General features: G+C 38.3%; 1 protein-coding gene and 1 pseudogene across 4 annotated transcripts in view; one reads left to right on the top strand and one right to left on the bottom strand.

The window, feature by feature from the left end:
- Positions 1-22,513, top strand: part of KIF4A (kinesin family member 4A) — a 129,089-nt gene that overhangs the window by 63,921 nt on the left and 42,655 nt on the right. For all 4 annotated transcript variants that reach the window (XM_043896291.1, XM_043896292.1, XM_043896295.1 and 1 more), the window contains exons 11-15: positions 8,546-8,678; positions 10,275-10,333; positions 10,441-10,546; positions 15,148-15,204; positions 16,215-16,400. In XM_043896291.1, the coding sequence (XP_043752226.1) occupies positions 8,546-8,678; positions 10,275-10,333; positions 10,441-10,546; positions 15,148-15,204; positions 16,215-16,400 (541 nt within the window). The remainder of the gene's footprint in view (positions 1-8,545; positions 8,679-10,274; positions 10,334-10,440; positions 10,547-15,147; positions 15,205-16,214; positions 16,401-22,513) is intronic.
- On the bottom strand, positions 21,696-21,837 carry LOC122690913 (annotated as a pseudogene).

Here is a 22,513-nt window from a genome sequence, read left to right as displayed (position 1 = left end):
CAGTTGCTCCCTAGCATGTAGAATCTTCCCAATTCAGTTCAGTTCAGTTCAGTTGCTTAATTGTGTCTGACTCTTTGCAACCCCATGGACTGCAGCATGCCAGACTTCCTATCCATCAGCAACTCCCGGAGCTTGCTCAAACTCATGTCCATTGAGTAGGTACTGCCATCCAAACATCTCATCCTCTGCCGTCCCCTTCTCCTCCCACCTTCAATCTTTTCCAGCATCAGGGTCTTTTCCAATGAGTCAGTTCTTCATATTAGGTGACTAAAATATTGGAGCTTCAGCTTCAGCATCAGTCCTTCCAATGAATATTCAGGACTGATTTCCTTGAAGATGGACTGGTTGGATCTCCTTGTAGTCCAAGGGACTCTCAAGAGTCTTCTCCAACACCACAGTTCAAAGCATCAATTCTTTGGCACTCAGCTTTCTTTATAGTCCAACTCTAACATCCATACAATGACTATTGGAAAAACCATAGCTTTGACTATACAGACCTTTGTCTGCAAAGTAATGTCTCTGCTTTTCAACATGCTGTCTAGGTTGGTCTTAGCTTTTCTTCCAAGGAACATGCTTTTTTTTTTTTTAAGATAGGGAAAGAAGTTTAATTCAGTTTGAGCAATTCTACATTTGAGTTGTCTGACAGAATTTCAGGTGATTTCTAGCAAGCAGTTGGATATACATTTCTTTTTTCCCCCCACCAATTATTTTTATTAGTTGGAGGCTAATTACTTTACAATATTGTAGTGGGTTTTGCCACACATTGACATGAATCAGCCATGGATTTACATGTGTTCCTCATCGTGAATCCCCCTCCCACCTCCCTCCCCATCCCATCCCTCTGGGTCATCCCAGTGCACCAGCCCCGAGCACTTGTCTCATGCATCCAACCTGGACTGGTGATCTGTTTCACACTGGATAATATACATGTTTCAATGCTGTTTTCTCAGATCATCCCACCCTCGCCTTCTCCCATAGAGTCCAAAAGTCTGTTCTATACATCTGTGTCTCTTTTTCTGTCTTGCATATAGGGTTATTGTTACCATCTTTCTAAATTCCATATATATGCGTTAGTATACTGTATTGGTGTTTTTCTTTCTGGCTAACTTCACTCTGCAAAATGGGCTCCAGTTTCATCCACCTCATTAGAACTGATTCAAGTGAATTCTTTTTAATGGCTGAGTAATATTCCATATTGTGGAATTCCATATATTGTGTATATATGTTCCACAGCTTTCTTATCCATTCGTCTGCTGGTGGGCATCTAGGTTGCTTCCATGTCCTGGCTATTATAAACAGTGCTGCGATGAGCATTGGGGTGCATGTGTCTCTTTTCAGTTCTGGTTTCCTCGGTGTGTATGCCCAGCAGTGGGATTGCTGGGTCTTATGGCAGTTCCATTTCCAGTTTTTTAAGGAATCTCCACACTGTTCTCCATAGTGGCTGTACTAGTTTGCATTCCCACCAACAGTGTAAGAGGGTTCCCTTTTCTCCACACCCTCTCCAGCATTTAATGCTTGTAGACTTTTGGATAGCAGCCATCCTGACTGGCGTGTAATGGTACCTCATTGTGGTTTTGATTTGCATTTCTCTGATAATGAGTGATGTTGAGCATCTTTTCATGTGCTTGTTAGCCATCTGTATGTCTTCTTTGGAGAAATGTCTGTTTAGATCTTTGGCCCATTTTTTTGATTGGGTCATTTATTTTTCTGGAATTGAGCTTCAGGAGTTGCTTGTATATTTTTGAGATTAATCCTTTGTCTGTTTCTTCATTTGCTATTATTTTCTCCCATTGTGAAGGCTGTCTTTTCACCTTACTTATAGTTTCCTTTGTTGTGCAAAAATTTTTAAGTTTCATTAGGTCCCATTTGTTTAGTTTTGCTTTTATTTCCAATATTCTGGGAGGTGGGTCATAGAGGCTTTTCACTGGTTAATTTTCTCTCTCTCTTGCTATCCCACAGTTTAAGTTGCTATCTCATGTTATCTCCCTCCGATTGCCCTCAGGGCATTCAGGCTCGGTCCTTACCCTAAGCAAGAGGGGTCCTTACCCGTCTGCTCCTCTCCGTTCAGCCCCCACTTGCTGGTGGTGGATGTGAGTGTCTGGGGTACTTTTCTGCTGGGAGTTGCTTTTAGGCATGTAATCTGTGGGTTTTATTTATTTTTCCTCCCAGTTAGGTTGCCCTCCAAGATTTGAAAACTTCCCCCAGACCCGCCCTTGAGAGGGTTTCCTGGTGTTTGGAAACTTCCTCTATTACGACTCCCTTCCCAGACTAGGGAGTCTCCGTCCCTAGTTCTTTTGTCTCTCTTTTTATCTTTTATAGTTTGTCCTAGCTCCTTTAGAAGACAATGGGCTGCTTTTCTGGGCGCCTGATGTCCTTTGCTAGCGATCAGAAGTTGTTTTGTGGAGTTTGCTCAGCGTTCAAATGTTGTTTCGATGAATTTGTAGGGGAGAAAGTGGTCTCCCCGTCCTATTCCTCCGCCATCTTAGCTTGGAACATGCATCTTTTAATTTCATGGCTGCATTCACCATCTCCAGTGATTTTAGAGCCCAAAAAACTAAAGTCTCTCACTGTTTTCATTGTTTCCCCATCTGTTTGCCAGTGAAGTGATGGGACCGGATGCCATGGTCTTCGTTTTTTGAATGTTGAGCTTTAAGCCAACTTTTTCACTCCCCTCTTTAACTTTCATCAAGAGGCTTTTTAGTTCTTTGCTTTCTACCATAAGGGTGGTGTCATCTGCATATCTGAGGTTCTTGATATTTCTCCTAGCAATCTTGATTCCAGCTTGTGCTTCATCCAGCCCAGCATTTCTCATGATGTACTCTGCATATAAGTTAAATAAGCAGTACATACAGCCTTGATGTACTCCTTTCCCAATTTGGAAACAGTCTGTTGTTCCATGTCCGATTCTAACTGTTGCTTCTTGACCTGTATCCAGATTTCTCAGGAGGCAGGTCAGGTGGTCTGGTATTCCCATCTCTTTAAGAATTTTCCACAGTTTGTTGTGATCCACACAGTCAAAGGCTTTGGTGTAGTCAATAAAGCAGAAGCAGATATTTTTCTGGAACTCTCTTGCTTTTTCTGTGATCCAGCAGATGTTGGCAATGTGATCTCTGGTTCCGCTGCCTTTTCTAAATCCAGCTTGAACATCTGGAAGTTCATGGTTCACGTACTGTTGAAGCCTGGTTTGCAGAATTTTGAGCATTACTTTGCTAGTGTGTGAGATGAATGCAATTGTGCAGTAGTTGGAGCAGTCTTTGGCATTGCCTTTCTTTGGGATTGGAATGGAAAGTGACCTTTTCCAGTCCTGTGGCCACTGCTGAGTTTTCCAAATTTGCTGGCATATTGAGTGCAGCAGCATCTTTTAGGATTTGAAATAGCTCAACTGGAATTCCATCACCTCCACTAGCTTTGTTCATAGTGTTGCTTCCTAGGGCCCACTTGACTTTGCATTCCAGGATGTCTGGCTCTAGGTGAGTGATCACACCATCATGGTTACCTGGGTCATGAAGATCTTTTTTGTATAGTTCTTCTGTGTATTCTTGCCACCTGTTCTTAATATCTCCTGCTTCTATTAGGTCCATACCATTTCTGTCCTTTATTGTGCCCATCTTTGCATGAAATGTTCCCTTGGTGTCTCTAATTTTCTTGAAGAGATCTGTAGTCTTTCCCATTCTATTGTAATCTTCCCAGACCGAGGATCAAAGCCGTATCTCCTGCATTGGCAGGAGGAGTCTTCTCCACTCCACTACCAGGGAAGTCTACAAGGTGGATTCTTAACTACTGGGCCACCAGGGAAGTCCCAGAATTTTGTTCCACTTAAAGGCTGAATGGTATTCCATTGTTTGTATATACCACATGTTGTGTATCCATTCATGTGTCAAGGGACATGGGTTGCTTCTACCTCCTGGGTATTGTGAATAATGCTTCTATGAACATGGGTATGCAAAAAGCTCTGCTTTCAGTTTTTTGGGTATATACCAAGAAGTGGAATAGCTAGATCATGTATTTATTCTATTTTTAATTTTTTAATTAAATTGCCATACCCTTTTCCATAGTGGCTACACTATTTTACATTCCTCCAGAAGTGTACAAATGTTGATTTCTCCACATCCTTGCCAGTACTTGGTATTTTCTTTCTTTCTTTTTTTTTTTTTGTGATAACCACCCTAATTTTGGCCCTTATTTTCAATAGTTCTTTGTATATTAGTGATATTAGTCTTTTGTCTGTAGTGTGTGTCACAAATATTTTCTCCTAATTTGTTTTGTACTTTGTTCGTGGTTTTTTTGGATCATGCAAAAAAATAAATTTTATGTAGTAAAAAGTTTGAGTCATTTTTTTATTACCTCTGGATTTTTTTAACCTCTAGATTTATTGAGATATAATTTATATACTGTTAAATCCATTCACTTTAAGTATACAATTCAATGGTTTTTTTTTTCCAATTTTTATTTATTTATTGGCTGCACTGGGTCTTCCTTGCTGTGCCCAGGCTTTTTTCTCTAGTTGCGGTGACCTGGGGCTATTCTTTGTTGTGGTGTGAGGGCTACTCATTGCCATGGCTTCTCTTGTGGAGCACAGGCTCTATGCTCATGGGTTTCAGTAGCTGCAGCATTCGGGCTCAGTAGTTGCAGCGCACAGGCTTAGTTGCTCTGCAGCATGTGGAATCTTCCTGGACCAGGGATTGAACCCATGTTGCCTGCATTGGCAGGCACGTTCTTATCCACTGCACCACCAGGGAAGTCCCAATTCAATGGCTTTTAGTAAATTTACAGAGTTGTGCAACGATCACCACAATCCAATTTTGGAACATTTCCATCACTCCAAAAAGATCCTTTATGTCCAATTGTAGTCACTCCTATTCCCACTCCCAAACCCAGGCAATCACTAATCTGCTTTCTACAAGATTTGCCTATTAGGGACGTTTCATATATGTGGAATCTTGCTGTATGTGAACTTTTTGTCTGATTTCTTTGACCTATAATATTTCTGAGATTATCAGTACTTCATACTTTTTTGTTGTTAAATAGTACTCCATTGTCTGGATATACCACATTTTGTCTAGCCGTTTCCCAGTTGATGAACTTTTGGGTTGTTTCAACTTTGGGGCTATTAGCAATTATGCTGCCATGAACATTCAATTGCAAGTTTTTGTATGGATATATGCTTTTTATTGGGAAGGTACAAGTGGAACTTTGGGGTCATATGATTAACTTTTAAAGAAACTGCCAAACCATTTTCCAAAGTGGCTACATTGTTTTTATGTTCTCCTCATGTTTCTGAATTTTGATTCATAGTTAGAAAGCCTTTCCCTATGCCAAGATTAAAGAGGAATTCACCCATGTTTCTTCTGGTACTTATGTTGCTTTTATTTTGTACATTTCATTTTTCCATTTGGAGTTTGGTGTGAACCTGTTTTATTTTAATATCCTTATTTTTCAATAACTCAATCATTTTTTCTGATTATAAAAGTGATACATTGCTTCTTTAGGTCATTTAGAAAAGTATAAAGAATAAATCTTAAAATTGCCATAATTTTATCACCCAGAAATGACTGTCTTTCTCTTTGAATTCCTCCCTCTCTGGATCGTTTAATCTTGGTTTCCTGATAATATTTTAAGAATGTTGGATAAAGAAACTGAGGAAAGCTTGGATCTTTTAAAGGGTCTGCTAAACATTCGTTCTAGTATAGCCAGTTTAGAAGCAGTTGACCTATCTTAATTTCCTTTCAATTTAGTATAGACTTGTTTCATGTAAGACAAGACTAACCAAAACCATTTCAGACTTCTGACTACCTGGAAAAACCTACAGGATATAATTTCAGTTACAAAAGTAACAGATTCTAAGAAACAGTTGATGAAAGAATCAATTTAACTCAATTGGTCAATGTTTTTCAGAGAAATAAAGATGCTGCTTCTTTCCTCAAAAATATACACTTATATTTTTAGAGATGTTTCTTAAGGCTTTTTAACAAAATTTAGTTTATATACATGAATTTTTTTGTTTTTTTTCCTTAGGTTATATACTTATCTTTTTGAATGTGTGTCATTGAAGCTTTTGTATAGATTTTCTGAGCCTGTTTGTCAATTTGCACATACTCAACTAACTTGAATTCCTAGTAGCATTGGCAGTTAAATAGCATCTGAAAAGAGGAAACATTGGTTTCCATTGTATTTTCTCCATTTGGAGAAACCTTGGAAATTTTTAGAGGGGAAGAAACTATTGAGTAAAAAGTATTACTTTGGAGCTTGTCAACTTGCATGAATGATACATGGAAGTTTTCAGTTTAACAACAATAAAGACATCAGAGCAATCTAAAATAACACTAAATTTACCCATAGTTTATTTTTATAATCTACATTTTAATTGAGCATTCCTTCATAAGAGTGCTAATAAATTCTCAAGAGTATAATATGAGACCCTATGGTGTGACCTTGCTATTAACTTTTTGATAAAGAACATGCTAAGATCTTCTATAAGAATTCATGGAAGTCTTAAACTGGGTGAGAGGGTATCTGTTCCTAAAATCTTTTTCTGTCCTTTCTTGAGATTGAGAACAGCTGTTCCCTGTCCTTTTTTTCTCTTTATTATATCCTTGCAACTATTCATTTCCCCCTGCCATTTCCTTCAAATCGAATCTTCATATTTCTTCTGATCTTTTTTGCCGGTCCTATTTTCCAGTCTTTTGAACAATTAATCCCAGTGAATTAAAAGAAAAAAAAGCAAATCAAAACTGCTTTTTATTGATCTGCTTCATTTTCTGGAACTGATATAGCAAATTATCTGCATAAATTCCAAACGTTCTTGTCTTTTAAACTATTTCTGTCCCTTCCTTTCACTCCTATTTGAAATGAATGCTATTGTTGCCACCACCCACGCTAAGCCATTAAAAATTGATAGACAAATGAACAGGAGGCTGTGGGTCATCAGTTTGAAGCAAGGCAAGCATTTAGAAGGGACCACTTATTTATGAAAAGTTGTGAAATGTGTTCTTAGTGACCACAGATCATCGTTTCAACATTTTGGTTCCCAAATGCTATTTCTCTAAACTCTACAACAGATCGGTAAGTCACTTATGTTAATGAGCTTAAAGTTTGACCATGAGGAGTTTCATTTCTACCTCCTCCATACCTCTTCTTTCTCTGTTTCCCTAATCTTTAATGAAGGATTGAGAATGAGAAGAGGGAAACTTCTTACATATTTGGAATAAGTAGAAAGATCTTAAACCAAGAGCTAAGGATAAAAGTTAGTCATTCCTGTTGCAACCATCATTTCAGTTCAGCTCAGTCGCTCAGTTATGTCCAGCTCTTTGCGACCCCATGAACCGCAGCACACCAGGCCTCCCTTTCCATCACCAACTTCCAAAGTTCACCCAAACCCATGTCCATTGAGTCGGTGATGTCATCCAACCATCTCATCCTCTGTCATCCCCTTCTTCTCCTGCCCTCTATCTTTCCCAGCATCAGGGTCTTTTCAAATGAGTCAGCTCTTGTGTCAGGTGGCCAAAGTATTGGAGTTTCAGCTTCAACATCAGTCCCTCCAATGAACACCCAGGACTGATCTCCTTTAGGATGGACTGGTTGGATCTCCTTGCAGTCCATGGGACTCTCAAGAGTCTTCTCCAACACCACACTTCAAAAGCATCAATTCTTTGGTGCTAAGCTTTCTTATAGTCCAACTCTCACATCCATACATGACTACTGGAAAAACCATAGGCTTGACTAGATGGACCTTCACTGACAAAGTAATGTCTCTGCTTTTTAATATGCTGTCTAGGTTGGTCATAACTTTCCTCCCAAGGAGTAAGTGTCTTTTAATTTCATGGCTGCAATCACCATCTCCGGTGATTTTGGAGCCCCAAAAAATAAAGTCAGCCACTGTTTCCTCATCTATTTGCCATGAAGTGATGAGACCAGATGCCATGATCTTAGTTTTCTGAATGTTGAGCTTTAAGCCAACTTTTTCACTTTCCTCTTTCACTTTCATCAAGAGGCTCTTTAGTTCTTCTTCACTTTCTGCTATAAGGGTAATGTCATCTGCATATGTGAGGTTATTGATATTTCTCCCGGCAAACTTGATTCTAGCTTGTGCTTCATCCAGCACAGCGTTTCTCATGTTGCACTCTGCATATAAGTTAAATAAGCAGGGTGACAACGTAGGGCCTTGACGTACTCCTTTTCCTATTTGGAACCAGTCTGTTGTTCCATGTTCAGTTCTAACTGTTGCTTCCAGACCTGTATACAGGTTTCTCAAGAGGCAAGTCAGGTGGCCTGGTATTCCCATCTCTTTCAGAATTTTCCAACCATATCTGGCTCTAAATTATTACTTTCCTCCAAACCATTAATTTAAAATAGTTCAGGCATACATTTTTATTTATCCAGTATACTACCTGGCTGAAAGAATGGACATACTTTTTTTTCTAGATTTGCGAGGGGTAATTTTAAGCTAAGCCCCCCAAAGGCCTATGGGATATATATTGTTAATCCATCTCTAATATAGGTATTATTGATCAGATATTTTTCTAATATGTTACTTTCTTTGTTTTAGTGTGGAACCATCAGAGAATCTACAATCCCTAATGGAGAAGAATCAGTCACTGGTAGAGGAGAATGAAAAATTAAGTCGTGGTCTAAGTGAGGCTGCTGGTCAGACAGCTCAGATGTTGGAGAGGATCATTTTGGTGAGGCTCCAAGACTAAACTAGCAGTCTGGACATTTACTAGCTTTAGTTTCTGAAATATTTAATGTACTTCTCATTATGAGAGACAAGTTACATGAAAAGAAATGGATTAGTATTGCCATATCCTCCATGGAACCCCTCCAGGGAAAATCCAACAAAGTATAATCAAACATACAGAGAAGTTAAATGAATTATACTGTGAAGACCTATGTATCTACCACAAAGAATCTTCATGAATCCCATTTTAAAATGGATTTGTTCTAAAAGAGCAGAGAGGAAAGAACCAGGTCCCTCTGTCAACTTAAGTTCTGCCTAATCATCCATAATACCAAGTAACTATCTCCTCACTAAGATTTTAGTTCCTTTCTATCCCTCTTCCCCAAATGTTGTCACATTTCACATCCCATCCTAACAGCTGCCATGATGAGATGAAACATCTGGGGAATTAATTTTAGCTCCTTTTACATATGGTCAATTTTCAAATGGTGGATCACAATGTAACTAACTACACCAGTTTTGTGTCCTACTACCTGCTGGATAGTAACCTCCTAGATCAGTGCTGGCTCTTGTCACTAACATTTTTCTACTGGTCTAAAGTACAGCTCAATCTTTTATAACACAGCTATTGCCAGCAGTGAAAATGAGTTTCCACTAAAATGTAATTGAACATCTGTAATTTATATACCTTCATGCATCAGTGTACTCCAGTCAAGGAAGGGTAAGCTTCTTAAAGATTTCTTTTTAAAGAAGCCAAATCCTAGGTCCATTGTAATGTCCATTACTAGCAGAAGGGTGAAAATGGGATATAGGGGATTTTTTATATACAGTTTTCTATCTCCAGTGCTACATTTTATGTCTTTGAAGTAACCCTAGAAGCTGTGCTTAACATGTGAGTGTGGCTGACGTAACAGACAGTATTTGTTATTCTATCCACGTACCCATCTGACCTTTTTAAGGTTGTTACAATGGCCGCCCAAAGGGTTTTTGTTTGATGTCTTGTCAGAACTTCATAACAAGCACAGCATTTTTGTCCTATATAAACTGCCCTTCCCAAATCTGTTGCAGCATCTAGCATGTTACAGATACTGTGATTGAAATAAAATGAAAAGTATCAGTCACCCTTTCCAAAACGTAGCTGTCTCTGCCATTTTGTCTTCTCTGCCATCATTCTTTTTTTTTCTGCCATCATTCTTGTACCTCATCCTTTTTCTTGCTTTATTTTGCTAAAACTATCAGGCAAGTGGGCTTTTTGCAAACAGCAAGGAATAGCATGCCAGGAAGTATTGCTTTTTCTCCCAGTTGCAAGGTTCTCTATGGAATTAAAGCTTCACATGCCACCCCATAGCTGAGCTTCATGGCAAGCAGAAGACCCAGCTGCTTGGATGCTATTTTTAGTAGCTCATGTTGACTGAAGGGCTAATTTCCATGACTGTTAAAAAACACATTTCTAAATAACCAAAGCCCAGTAAATCCTCTATTACAGCAAATGAGGCAGCCTCTCTACCTAGGTTTTAATCCATTAAGAGTAGAAGAGAGGGCATAATTAGGTGAGGCTATCAGACACTGCCACTGATGATCTCTTGGGTCTTTGTTGCAGACAGAACAAGCAAATGAAAAAATGAATGCCAAGCTAGAAGAGCTCAGGAAGCATGCAGCGTAAGTTTCCTCCCAGATGTTTGTTAGTGACCTATACCACCTTAGTGCATAACCATGGACTCGCTGGCCTTTGATTAACCCTTAGGTTCATTTGCTTAAATTTTCAGCTGCAAAGTGGATCTTCAGAAGCTAGTGGAGACTTTGGAAGACCAAGAATTAAAGGAAAATGTAGAGATAATTCGTAACCTGCAGCAAGTGATTACCCAGCTCTCGGTAAGCCAAGTAGGGGTAGTGTAAATAGGCATATTGCTTTCATTTGCTTCTCTTGATGCTTATAAACCCATCTAACCCTGTACCTTTTGCTGAAACAACTTGATTGTGAGCTGTTGAGGACAAAGATCATGGATCATTGGCTACAATCTGAATATTGAATTAGTTAAAACACTCATAGATCACATGTGCAATGGAACATTATTATTTCAGTATTCTAATCACACACTGGAAACAGCAACACAAGGGTGCAAAATTGCCTGGGTAGCTCAAGCAGCAGTCATTGATTTGCTGTCCTTTCAGTATAGGCTAACTTAATAAGAGGCCTTATACCATACCCAGATATTAAATAAGCAGGATTCTGACCCATAGTGTAGAGCCTCCAGGAAATACCATAGCTCTCTTTTATAACCAGTAATAAATTAGTTTGACTGATCATTCTGCTATAAGTTCCCATTTCTATTTATTTTTAGAACTATTACAGTAGTTGTGGGTGGGTTTTACTGGGATGGTGGTGGTTGTTTTTGCCTGATGAAAAATTCTTACAATCCTACCATCCTCAAAACCTCTTATTTTGATGTTCCTTCTCTTAGTCCTTAGGCATAAATACTTTTTTAAAAGGTCAAAATCATATTACGTTCAGGGTCCTGGTTGGTAAAAGATTAGGGTTTGTTTTGTTCCATCTGTACTCTCTTGATTATTATTATGAAGCAGTAATGTATATGTAAATGCCTAGTAGATATTCTTAACTCTGAAACAGAGATTTTAATTTTACCAGAACAGTGATTCTCTACCCTGGGTCTTGCCCCATGGTGTTGTAGAGTTGTCAACAGAGTATCATAAAATCATCCAGACCTCTATTTTACTCTTAAAGAGTCAGTGAAAAAAAATAGCATACAATATTGTGGAGGGAATGTTTAGGATGGCCAGTTCAAGAGGTAAAATGAATAAACTACCAAAAGACTAGAAAGCAGTGTTTTAGAATAAGTAGTACTGTATAAAATTATAACAGGTAGTCCAAGATGACAGTTCATTTATCCAACAAACAGGCCATAGTATTTGAGAATCTGAGTTCCAGAGCCAGAAAAACCCTGGTTTGAAGCCCATTCTGCCACTCACTAGCTGTGTAACCTTGCTAGGTACTGCATTAATATCAAAAGAAAATAATTCAAGTGACTTAAGTCAAGATTAAAGACATTATTCAGCTGATGTACTCAGCTGATGTACTCCTGAACTCCAACTAACTCCCTGAGTTGAAATATGATTGGAGTTTCATAGAGTAAGAAGAGAGGGATGTGTATCTTTGTGGTTTGACTCAGGTGGCAGTTTTTGTTGTTAATTGCTGTGAATCTTTTGATTGGAGGATGCTCCAGTTTTCATGCTTCTTGCTTAAAAATTTTGATGCAATCCCATTCTGCTAATTATATAATTTTTTTCAAGAATTGTCCTTGCAAGTCTTGTTTTTTGTCAGTTGGTCAAGGATGACAGGTGGGAGAGATGGCAAAAAGGGGAGAAAGGGAGAGGAGGCAAGGAAAACTAGGAACCCTCTCTCATGTCTGTTTTAACCCTTTTATATCAGCAATATGAGCAAAGTGTGATGGGACCCCTACGGAAGGGGTGATTAACTGCCTAGAAAATTCAGGAAGAAGAAACCGGGTCCTAAAAAATGAGTAGGAGTTTGCCACACAGAGAAAGGGGAAAGGATGATCTATATAGAGGAAAAGGTACTCGCAAAAGCAGAGGTGTAAATGTTTAGAACATGGTAAGAATATCATTGTGGCTGAAGATAGAGTGCATGCTGTAGAATGACTATCACAAGGTTCAATTTCACCATCTGTAATAGAGGTGAAGCATCTTATGTATGAAAATTTTGTGAGAGACTGTCTCAGAATTCAGGTAGTCAAGGCTGCAGAACCCTACAGGAGCCAAAACTTATTAAGATCAGAAAAGAGTGATCCAGGGCACCATTGTTCATAGCCACTACACTGATCTTAAAGGATTCTACATCATCTTATTTCTGGGTCTTTGGGTCACATGGGAAAGATGAAGAAGGAAATCAATGGAACAAAGTTAAAAATAATAGAAGTCATATCCTCAGTGAAGATCTGGCAGTGTGACTGGTGCCTGGCGTGCCTATGGAGGAAGTTGCTAGTGGTGGCTGGCTCAGAGGATCTCTAGAGAATTGCAGTGTCTGCCACTAAAATTCACTCAGCACACACAGCAGGAGGGTGCTAAAGATTGCCACAAGCTGATAAAGTCCCTGGCTTCCATCCACTGTCACCATTAGGTAGAATAACCCTTTTACTCAGGGTTCCTGCTGGACTTTTGAATCAGAGTTTTCTGTGTCTGTTGTTTGGAGACCCTCCTAGCTACATATTTTTTTGGAAATACACAACAGTGTATCCTGTGGCTTTTATTAAGACTCACTACAGTGAAAGCAAAATGTTTCAAATGTAAATGCTTGTGCCCTTCATTTTGAATTATAAGTGACGGGCGAACACCCCCTTTTCAGTTATGAAGCAGTCATTGTTCCTGGACCTTTCCCCTGGGGTTTTAAGTGCTAAACTGTACTATTTCTTCCTTTAAAATATAATTCAAGCAAACCTCCTATAACAGCTACCTGTGAGGAAATTCATGCAGTCCTTTCAATTCCCACAAAATCGAAAATTTTTTTTTGTTTTTACCCCCTCCTTCAAGACCAGTTCCATAAAAAGATTTTTGCATGCCCGTAATGCTATTGCCTACAGCCTATTAACACAAACTTCATTTTGGTGGGTATTGCTGGTTAATGTAGCTCAATGTACCATGGCCTTGTTCGCCTGACCACTACCTTCAGCAAATGTATGTCCTTTTATTACAAGAGGTTCATAATAGCCTTAAAATGAGGAAGAAAGAGGCTCTTAGATTGAAATAAATCCTATTGTTATATATTTACATTTAGGATTATAAAGGCAGAATCCTGACATGTTCACATAGAACGTCACCAAAGCTTAAACCTTAGCGTTGTGAAATTTCACTGGGCCAAAAGGTAAACTCAAAGTAATGACATGTCTTCTTCAGGGCATGTTGAATCAGATCTACTCTGATCCTGACCCTCTGGAAGGTCCTAGAAAAAGTCTCCAAAAGCCAGTGTCATAGGTCCTATTAATCTAGGATAGGCCTATAACTAGTCCTTTTACTGAGACTTACTGAGAGGGAGAAAAGGTAACCATTAACTTATAGTATTTTGAAGTGCTCTGTTTTTTTAAGAAGAGTTTAGTATGTCCTAACCTTAGAGATCACCAGTACTGTAAATCATAATAAGAAAGGATGTGAGAACACTGAATCTTCCTTTGAATTCTCTTTGAGTCTCACTGATTAGGAATTTCTGGGCAGAATAAGGGAAATGCTTTACAAACAGCATTTACTAAGGGCCTCTTTTTTTCTTCTTCTTTTTTTGGCCACACTGTGTGACATGGCAGGATCTTAGTTCCCCAACCAGGGATCAAACTCATGCCCCCTGCACTGGGAGCATGGAGTCTTAACCACTGGATCTTCAGGGAAGTCCCACTAAGGGCTTCTTTCACTCCTGCCTTAAAGGTAATAATATTGAAGTTTCAGTAACTATGTAATGTTTCACTGGGCTGATGCAGAGACTCCCTGTGCTAACCTAAATTCTCTCCTTGCTATTGAGCCAATAGCTCTTTTACCTATGACCTTAATCATATGACATCTTGAAAATAATCCTTTCTTCCCAGGACTTTGCAGAATCACTTCAACAGAAGTGGTAATCCTTATGTTTCAATGCCAAATAAAGCCTAAATTCCAGTGGGGAAAACAAAGCTTGCTCATGTGATAGCCTGTAAACAAATTTGTCCTAATAAGTGGCTTTAGGTTTTCCTTTTAGGTGGTTGTTATTCTAATGCCCCAAAAAGGTTTGTGCCCTTCTCTGAGAGGGAATCAGTGCTTACCTTTTCCCTTCAAGTAACCACTACCTGGAGTAACTACATATGATTGGTTCCTATGCATATGAGGGACAGAATCTGAAGTATGTTTGTCTGACTTCATGAGCACATTTTTCTGGGACATTTATTTCCTTGTAGAGTAGGCTCTTGCTACCTTGACTGGCTATAAAGTAAAAATCAAAAATAATCCTTTATCATATTCACTTTTCTGCTGCATTGCCTTTATTTGCTATATCTGGTCTTAGGATGCTGTGTCCATAAGAACTGACTAGACCTGTATATTACAGAGGTAGACTTAGTGGTAAAAAAACATAAAAAGAAAGGGTAGCATCTATAAAGTGGATTAAACTTTGGCCTGTTCAAATGACTGTTTCACTCTAGTTCAGTGATCTCTGGCAGAGCAGGAGAGGTGCAATAAATGTCAGTTGCTACATGACCTTATTTTTACAAAGACCACACAATTGACCTTTACAAAGAAGACAGATTCTTGAGAGTTGGGAAGTGGAAACATGTGTTGGGGGGTGGGGGGCGGGTGGTATATGTGACTACAGAATTGGTCTAATACCTTAAATGATCTCTATATACACTTGAAAACAAGTAAATAACCCATATAAAACGCACTAGTAAGCTCCTAAACTGAGACATCATTTGTCATTGCAGGAGGAAACTGTTGCTTGCATGACTGCAGCCATTGATACTGCAGTAGAACCAGAAACAGTAAGTAACTGGCCCCTTTGTGTAAAACCAGGAGATTTAACTGTGCCATTTCTTATAATTGATCACTCAGCTGAGGAAGAGAATCCTTGATTGTTACCATCCTCCATAGAATGCCCTGGAAATCTAGAAATCTTGAGTATAAATCTCAGCTAAGTATAAAATCCCTAACTTGGATAGGAGCTCTCTCTAGTAGTATCACTGGTAATGGGTGACAGGGCTTCTCAGGGATGCCACTTTCTATATTTGCAGTCTGGCATACTGATTTCTTGTTAGATGCTTGTATTCTGCATCAACTGTCTAGCACATTAAGACAATGAAGGAAACAAATTAGGAAATTATGGCAAAATCAAAAAAGCATTAGAAAAGAAATGGAAGAGAATTTTTTCTCAGCATACTTTTCTATAGATGTGGTGGTTAGGGGCTAAAAGAACTTAAGAAAATGTTTTGAACATTCAAGTCGCAAGAATAGATCAAATGTATTAGAAATTGGCTGATGGTTATAGAGCAGAGTCAAAATAAAAGACTGGACAATGGTTGCTTGAGACAGCATTTTCCCCCTAAAACAAATATATATTGGTATTTTTTTATATTCTGAAAGAAGAAAGATAGAAGATAAATCAGGTGCCAGAGATCAGCTCTAAGAATATATGAAACCTCTTCTCCATTTCCGCCATTACTAAAGTGCCATTGCCAGAGCCCTCTCTCCTCGAAGGACCCCTTAGAATAAGGTGAAAGTAAGAAATCTTGGCCAGACCTATAAAGAAAAGAGCAAGAAACTTGGTTCATTCTGAAAGAGTCAGTCAAAGGATATGAAAAATAAGGTGCTTGTGAGAGCAGGGGAATGGGTTAGCTCAATTTATTTCTGATGTTTAAAGCACATGTATGAGAAGCCAGTTTTAAAAGAACAGAGGGACTGATAATGGAGAAGTGGCTGTGAGACTTGATGAAACAGTGCCTAAGAACTCCAGTTGCTTATTTCTCTTCCAAATCATTATCCTGATCTTTTCCAGCAAGAGGCCATCAGTCCAGAGAGCACCAGGTCTTCTGATGCTTTCACTACTCAGCATGCTCTACGTCAAGCTCAGATGTCTAAGGAGCTGGTTGAGTTAAATAAAGCCCTTGCACTGAAAGAGGCCTTAGCCAAGAAAATGACTCAGAATGACAGCCAACTACAGCCCATCCATTTCCAGTACCAGGTAAAATATTTACTAGGGCACATGATATTCATGTCGACCATCTTTCTTTAGTAATACGGGAAGAAAACAGACACACCGTTTTTGATGATGACAAGGCAACATAAAATGCACAGTATGACTGGAATTGTACTGTTGGTTAAACACAGAAGGGTACATTCAGGAAAAATAAACTGGAATTTTCTTTCATTTAATCTAATACCTTACTTATATAACAGGTATTTAATAAATAGATAATGTTATAATAAATGTGGTCCCTACTTGCAGAGAAACTTTGTTCTAATAACTAAGCTGGGATTCTAAGGAAGGTACATCTCTTAGTAGATGGTCTGGGTTCAGGAGAGAATTATGAGGGCACTGGTAATGGATATCTCATGACCTGGCAAATGGGTAAACTGCTTTTCCTAATGGTAGTCCTAAGTGTCTCTTGCTAATTAAAATCAGGTCTTTACTTAAAGACAAGTCTTGGACTCATAGGTTGTCCACAAGGTTACCCTTGTTCCAGACCTTATTTTCCCATGTAGCCAGGTGTTTCCCATCCACAAAGGGATGTCAGCAGAACTGGAAGAGGAGAGGATGAATTGTTTTCCTATTCAGAACCCCAAAGTCCTATATGTTGTTCTTAAGAAATCCCTATATTATACATTTCTACCACCAGCTCCCGTAAATTTTCAAAATGAAAGCAAGTAAAGTGTTTCTCCTAAGTAATTTTCACCACTTTTTTTTTCTATAGAGTAGAAGTTGCTTCCAAAATAATAGCCAAGTTGCCAGTAGAGGTTGTATTTCCATTTTGTTATCACAGTCTTAACATTTTTAAAACTTATTATGTCACACAAAAGCATGTATATCATTTTTACAGGTCAAATAGTACAATACTCAGAAAAATAAAAGCAAACTACCTTCTCTCCTATTCCCTAGGCTTATACTTTAAGTTTTTAAAGCTGTCTCCTCTGACATTTACCTCCAGATTTCTAGATAAGAGTTGGTAGTATAGTTGTTACTTTAAAATTTTTATACATTATCAATTGACTTCCCACTATGGAAGATGGGAATATTAGCTCTCTTACACATTCCCCCATGCACATTGTCTCACCTTATCTTTCAAAATGGCTGTATCACAGTTTTTGATTAAATGAATAATTACTATTTAAATTTTATGATTGCATAAGTTTTATAGCTGAGCCACATAGTATAATATGATTCCATTTTCTTTCTTGTATAGCCTTTTGCATTTCCTGAAGCTAGTAATCTCATTTTGGGGAGTTCCCTGGTGGTCCAGTAGCTAGCACTGGGGGCTTTCATGGCTATGGGCCCGGGTTCAATCCCTGGTCAGGGAAATAAGATCCCATAAGCCAAGCAGTGCAGCTAATATTAATAATCTCATTTTTTCATTTACTTAGTCTTCTGTGTACCAGTCAATAGTTTATCACCCAGGACTTCCCTGGTTGTCCAGTGGTTAAGAATCTGCCTGCCAATACGAAGAACACGGGTTTGATCCCTGGTCTGGGGAGACCCCACATGTCGCAGAACAACTAAACCTGAGTGCCACAACTACTGAGCCCATGCAGCTAGAGCTCATTCTCCACAACAAGAGATGTCACTGCAATGAGAAGCCTGTGCCCCACAACAAAGAATCGCCCTAGACCTAACATGGCCAAAATAAATAAATACAATTTAGAAAAAAAAAATTTATCTTCAGAACTTCCCTTGTGGTCCATTAGCTAAGCCTCTGTGCTCCCAATGCAAAGGGCCCAGATTCAATCCCTGGTTGGGAAACTAGATCCCACATGTTGCAACTAAGAGTTTGCATGCCGTAACTAAAGGTCAAAGATCCTTTGTGCCACAACCGAGACCCAGCGCAGCCAAAGAAATAAATAAAAATAATGTAAAAGATAATTTATCTCTAAACTTCTTAATAGAATTATAAAGCTCCTCTCAGTAGAACAAATGTACCAGGTAGTTTTTCAGTCCATTTCTTTCTTGAAGACAACCCTCCTATCTTCTGTCTTGGTTTGTTTTCTCTAGCCCAGCCATCAGCCTGGGACCATTGTTTATTGGGAGCAATGCTTTACTGCTCATCTCTGTGTTGAAACCAATTCCATGTCTTCCTCATTCTTGGGCTACCTCTTTGTATTGGTGGAGTACAACTCAAATAGCTTTCTGAGAAAGTGTACATGAAAGGAAAATGTTTTAAACCATTCACTGCATGCCTGAAAATAGCTTTTTGTTTGTTGTGGTGAAAGTAATAGTGCTGTTTCTTACATTTGTTAGTTTGTCTGGGTTTAGAATTCTGCAGTGGGAATTGTTTTTCTTCAGAATCCTGAAAGATTTGCTCCATTATCTTCTATTTCCAGTGCTGTTGATTAGAAATCCATTATAATTCCTGATACTTTTTTTTTGTGGGGAGGAGGGCACACCTAACAGCTTTTGGGATCTTAATTCCCATGTCAGGGATTAAACCCACAGCCCCCCTACATTGGAAGCACGGATTCTTAACCACTGAACTGCCAGGGAAGACCCCTGATTCTTTTTATTTGACCTGTATTTTCCTTTCCTCTGGCAACTTTCAGGATCTTTTCTTTGTCCCCAAGTATTCTTGAATTTCACAATGATGTGCCTTAGTGTGTATCTGTTCTCACGTATTCTGCTTTGTGCTTCGTGAGTCCTTTCAATCTAGAAATTTGTATTCTTCTCTAGTGGGAAGTTTTCTTGTATTATTTCTTTAATAATGCCCATCACTGTTTTCTGTTTTCTCCTTTCTTGCACTCCTCTTAGCCAGATATTGGATCTCTGAGATTTAGTCTCTGCTTTTCTTATCTCCTCCCTCATATTATCTATTTCTTTGTCTTTTTATTCCACTCTCTGGGAGATTTCCTTCCACTCCTGGTAAATGTTTTTATTTGCCTATTTCTAAGATTTTTTAAAATCCTCTAATTGTTCCTTTTTATAACCTCTTCTTTTTTTCTTTCATGGATGCAATACTCATCTTTAAGGATAGAAATTAAATTTTGTTGAGCTTTTCTTCTTCATCCTGCCTTGCCTCTGTTTCATTCAAATTCCTTTCTTTAGTGTATTTGATTTGGTCTTTCTCTAATGTAAGATGTTTTCTTCAAATTTCCAGTGATTTTTGGTTATCCATTGATATTTAAGAGTGAGACACTAATAGCCAATAGGAGAAGCCACCAAAATGAGAAGCCTGTGTACTGCAACAAAAAATAGCCTCCACTCACTGCAACTAGAGACAGCCTGCATGCAGTGAAGAAGACCCAGCACAGCCATAAGTAAATGAATTAGCCAATAAGAAGTTCTTTATGCATAGGTTTCTCTGGGCTGGTCAGTTACCAATAAAGAAATCTTTCATTCTCCTGCCTAGAGTTGTGTGGGGAGAATAGCAATATGCCCTATTTCTGGTAACTCAGTGCAAATAGGAGAGTTGAAGTCTCTCTGGTTATATGCAGACTTCTTATTTAATCCCCTATCAATAGTGTGTTAATTTATCCCTGTCTTTTGTTGTGTCTCCTGCCTATGAGTCCAGCCTGTCAGGTTCAGCTTCTCCAGAGAGGAAAGCTCTGCTCCTCTTTGTGGTTCAGATACAAATTGGCTTGTTTCTTCTTGACGTTTGCCCTATGGGAGTCATAGTTTAACTTTTTAAATTTACTCTACTAAGTCAGTTACCACTTACACAATTCTTTTCCTCTTCCAAAAAAGTTTTTTTAATTTCTTGACCTCTCTCTTCATCCTTGTTGATTTATACCCTTTGGGGAGGTCATTTTAGTAGGTTTTCAAGAGAGGGCAAGTTAAATATATAGCTCAATCCTCCATATAAACAGGACATACAATGCACCTTTTTTAGGTCAAATGTATTTTGGCCTTTTCAGGATAAACAAAGGATTAATGATAAGGCTGAGAAATTATTCCTCTCTTTCTTGTATACTTGCCTAGAAACTCAGGAACATATGTTTCCTCAGTGTACTTCTGACCCTATGATGGGTGCTAGTAATGAGCTAGAGCTATAGATGTAGCAAGATAATGTATCCTTTTTTTTCCCTTGAAATCAAATATGCTTGAGCTTCCAAACTTTAAAGTTAAAAGGAAATGAATTCTTAGTGTTAACTGTACCTTTTAATCACATGTAAATGTCTCTCCTTTTCTAAGAAATAAAGGTAGTTCTTTGTTCAAACAATATTTTCCTATCACTGTGAAGAATTTCTATAGAAAAAAATTTTAGTATCTATTTATTTATTTGCCTCACCAGGTCTTAGTTGTGGTATGTGGGATCTTTGATCTTTGTTGCAGTTCACAGGATCTTTAGTTGTGGCATGTGGGATCTAGATCCCTGGCCAGGGATGGAACCTGGGCCCCCTGCATTGGGAGAATGAAGTCTTAGCCACTGGACCACTAGGGAAGTCCTGCTATAGAAAAAGTTGAGGAGGTATAAGCTCTGGTTAGTGCAGATTACCATGAATTATAATAGCACAGAGGTCAACTATTTGAATTATTTCCCTTGTAGAGCCAGTGAGATAATGATTGACTGAATGTGGCATATATAATGAAGAGATTTTTTTTTACCCATCCAATTAATAAAAATTTTGAAATGCAGCAATATCAAATGTTGACAAGGGTGCAGGGAAACAAGTACTCTCATACATAGCTAGAGTGTCAATTGGAATAACCACTTTGGTGGACAATTTGGCAGTATCTATTAAAATTGGAAATGTGTACCCCCATGAACCTGTAATTCCACTTGTCTCTACCCTAGAAGAGGCTTGCACATGTGCACAGAAGGCATGTACAAGAATGTTTCATTATGGCAAAAAAGAAAAAGACTGAGACAATGAGACAGATCTGTATGCACTGATATAAATAAATCTCTAAGACCAAGTTTTTTTAAAAAAAGACTATTAAAAAAAAAAGAAAAAAGTAAAAAAAAAAAAAAGACTAGTTACAAAATGTTATCTATGTATAATGTGGCTCTGTCTTTAACATATTTTAGTAGGTATCTACATACATGTACATATATGCATATATATGTATATATTATTTTCAAATCTATTTATATATATGTTCTAGGCATTTGCCACAACATGTTTAATAAATAAATGCACACACTTCCATGTAAATGTCTAGAATATGTACATGTCCAGATACATAGTATGTAAATGTCTAGGAAAAAGTGTCTGGAAGATCTGGACCAAGCTGATGACAATGGTTACTTCTGGAGAGAGGTCTGGAATTTTGGCAGGGGTGGAGCAGTCAAGGGAACTTGCCCTTTATGTGTATTATCTGGATTATTTTTTGTAAGAATGTTTTCATGTGTTACTTCTGTAAGTACACACACATACATTATCATCAGTTTAAATATACAGGGTATATAAAGCAATGAAATTGGTTTTCATTGTTCATATTACACTTGATCTTAGCCAAAAGACCAAGAAGCGATCATTGTTCATATTGAAATGACTAAAAGTGTATTTCTTGAAAAATAGCTCTTGCCTATTTAGATACGGCCCTACCTAACCTGCCTCTGCTTCTTTGTCTCATTTCAATACTGGTCGAAGGCCTTCATGTAATCTTCTTGGATACTAACCACTCATTCAGCCAGTTTCCTGTGTGAAAGCAGATAGGAATCTATTCGTTGAGTTTTCCAATCTTGGAAAACCTACCAAACTATCATTTCTAGAATTTCTTCTCTAAATGCATGCAGAACTGCAGTTGCTGTTACATGCATACATTTGAAAGTTCAAAATATAAGAATGTGCAGCTCTTTACAGTTTACAAAATATCTTTACTTTTTTGTCTTATTTGATCTTCCCAACAACCTGTGAGGTAGATAGTGTTGTTAATTGTTTACACAGATGAGACCACCCCCAGGTTCAGCAGTTCACCAGGAGGAATCACAGGACTCAAATATAGTCATACTCACAGCTAAGGTTTATTATAGTGGAAGTATACAGAACAAAATCAGCAAAGGGAAAAAGCACATGGGGCAGTCTGTAGGAAACTGAGTGCTTCCAAGAGTCTTCTTCCAATGGGGAGTCACATAGTATGTACTTAATTCCTCCACCAATGGGTTTTAACAATGTGTGTGAAATGTTGTCTATTAGGGAAGCTCCCCT

This window comes from Cervus elaphus, chromosome X, assembly GCF_910594005.1.
Source record: "Cervus elaphus chromosome X, mCerEla1.1, whole genome shotgun sequence".
In the NCBI taxonomy this organism is placed as follows: Eukaryota; Metazoa; Chordata; class Mammalia; order Artiodactyla; family Cervidae; genus Cervus; species Cervus elaphus.
The sequence above is the reverse complement of the archived record's forward strand: the minus strand, read 5'-3'. Positions and strand labels throughout refer to the sequence as shown.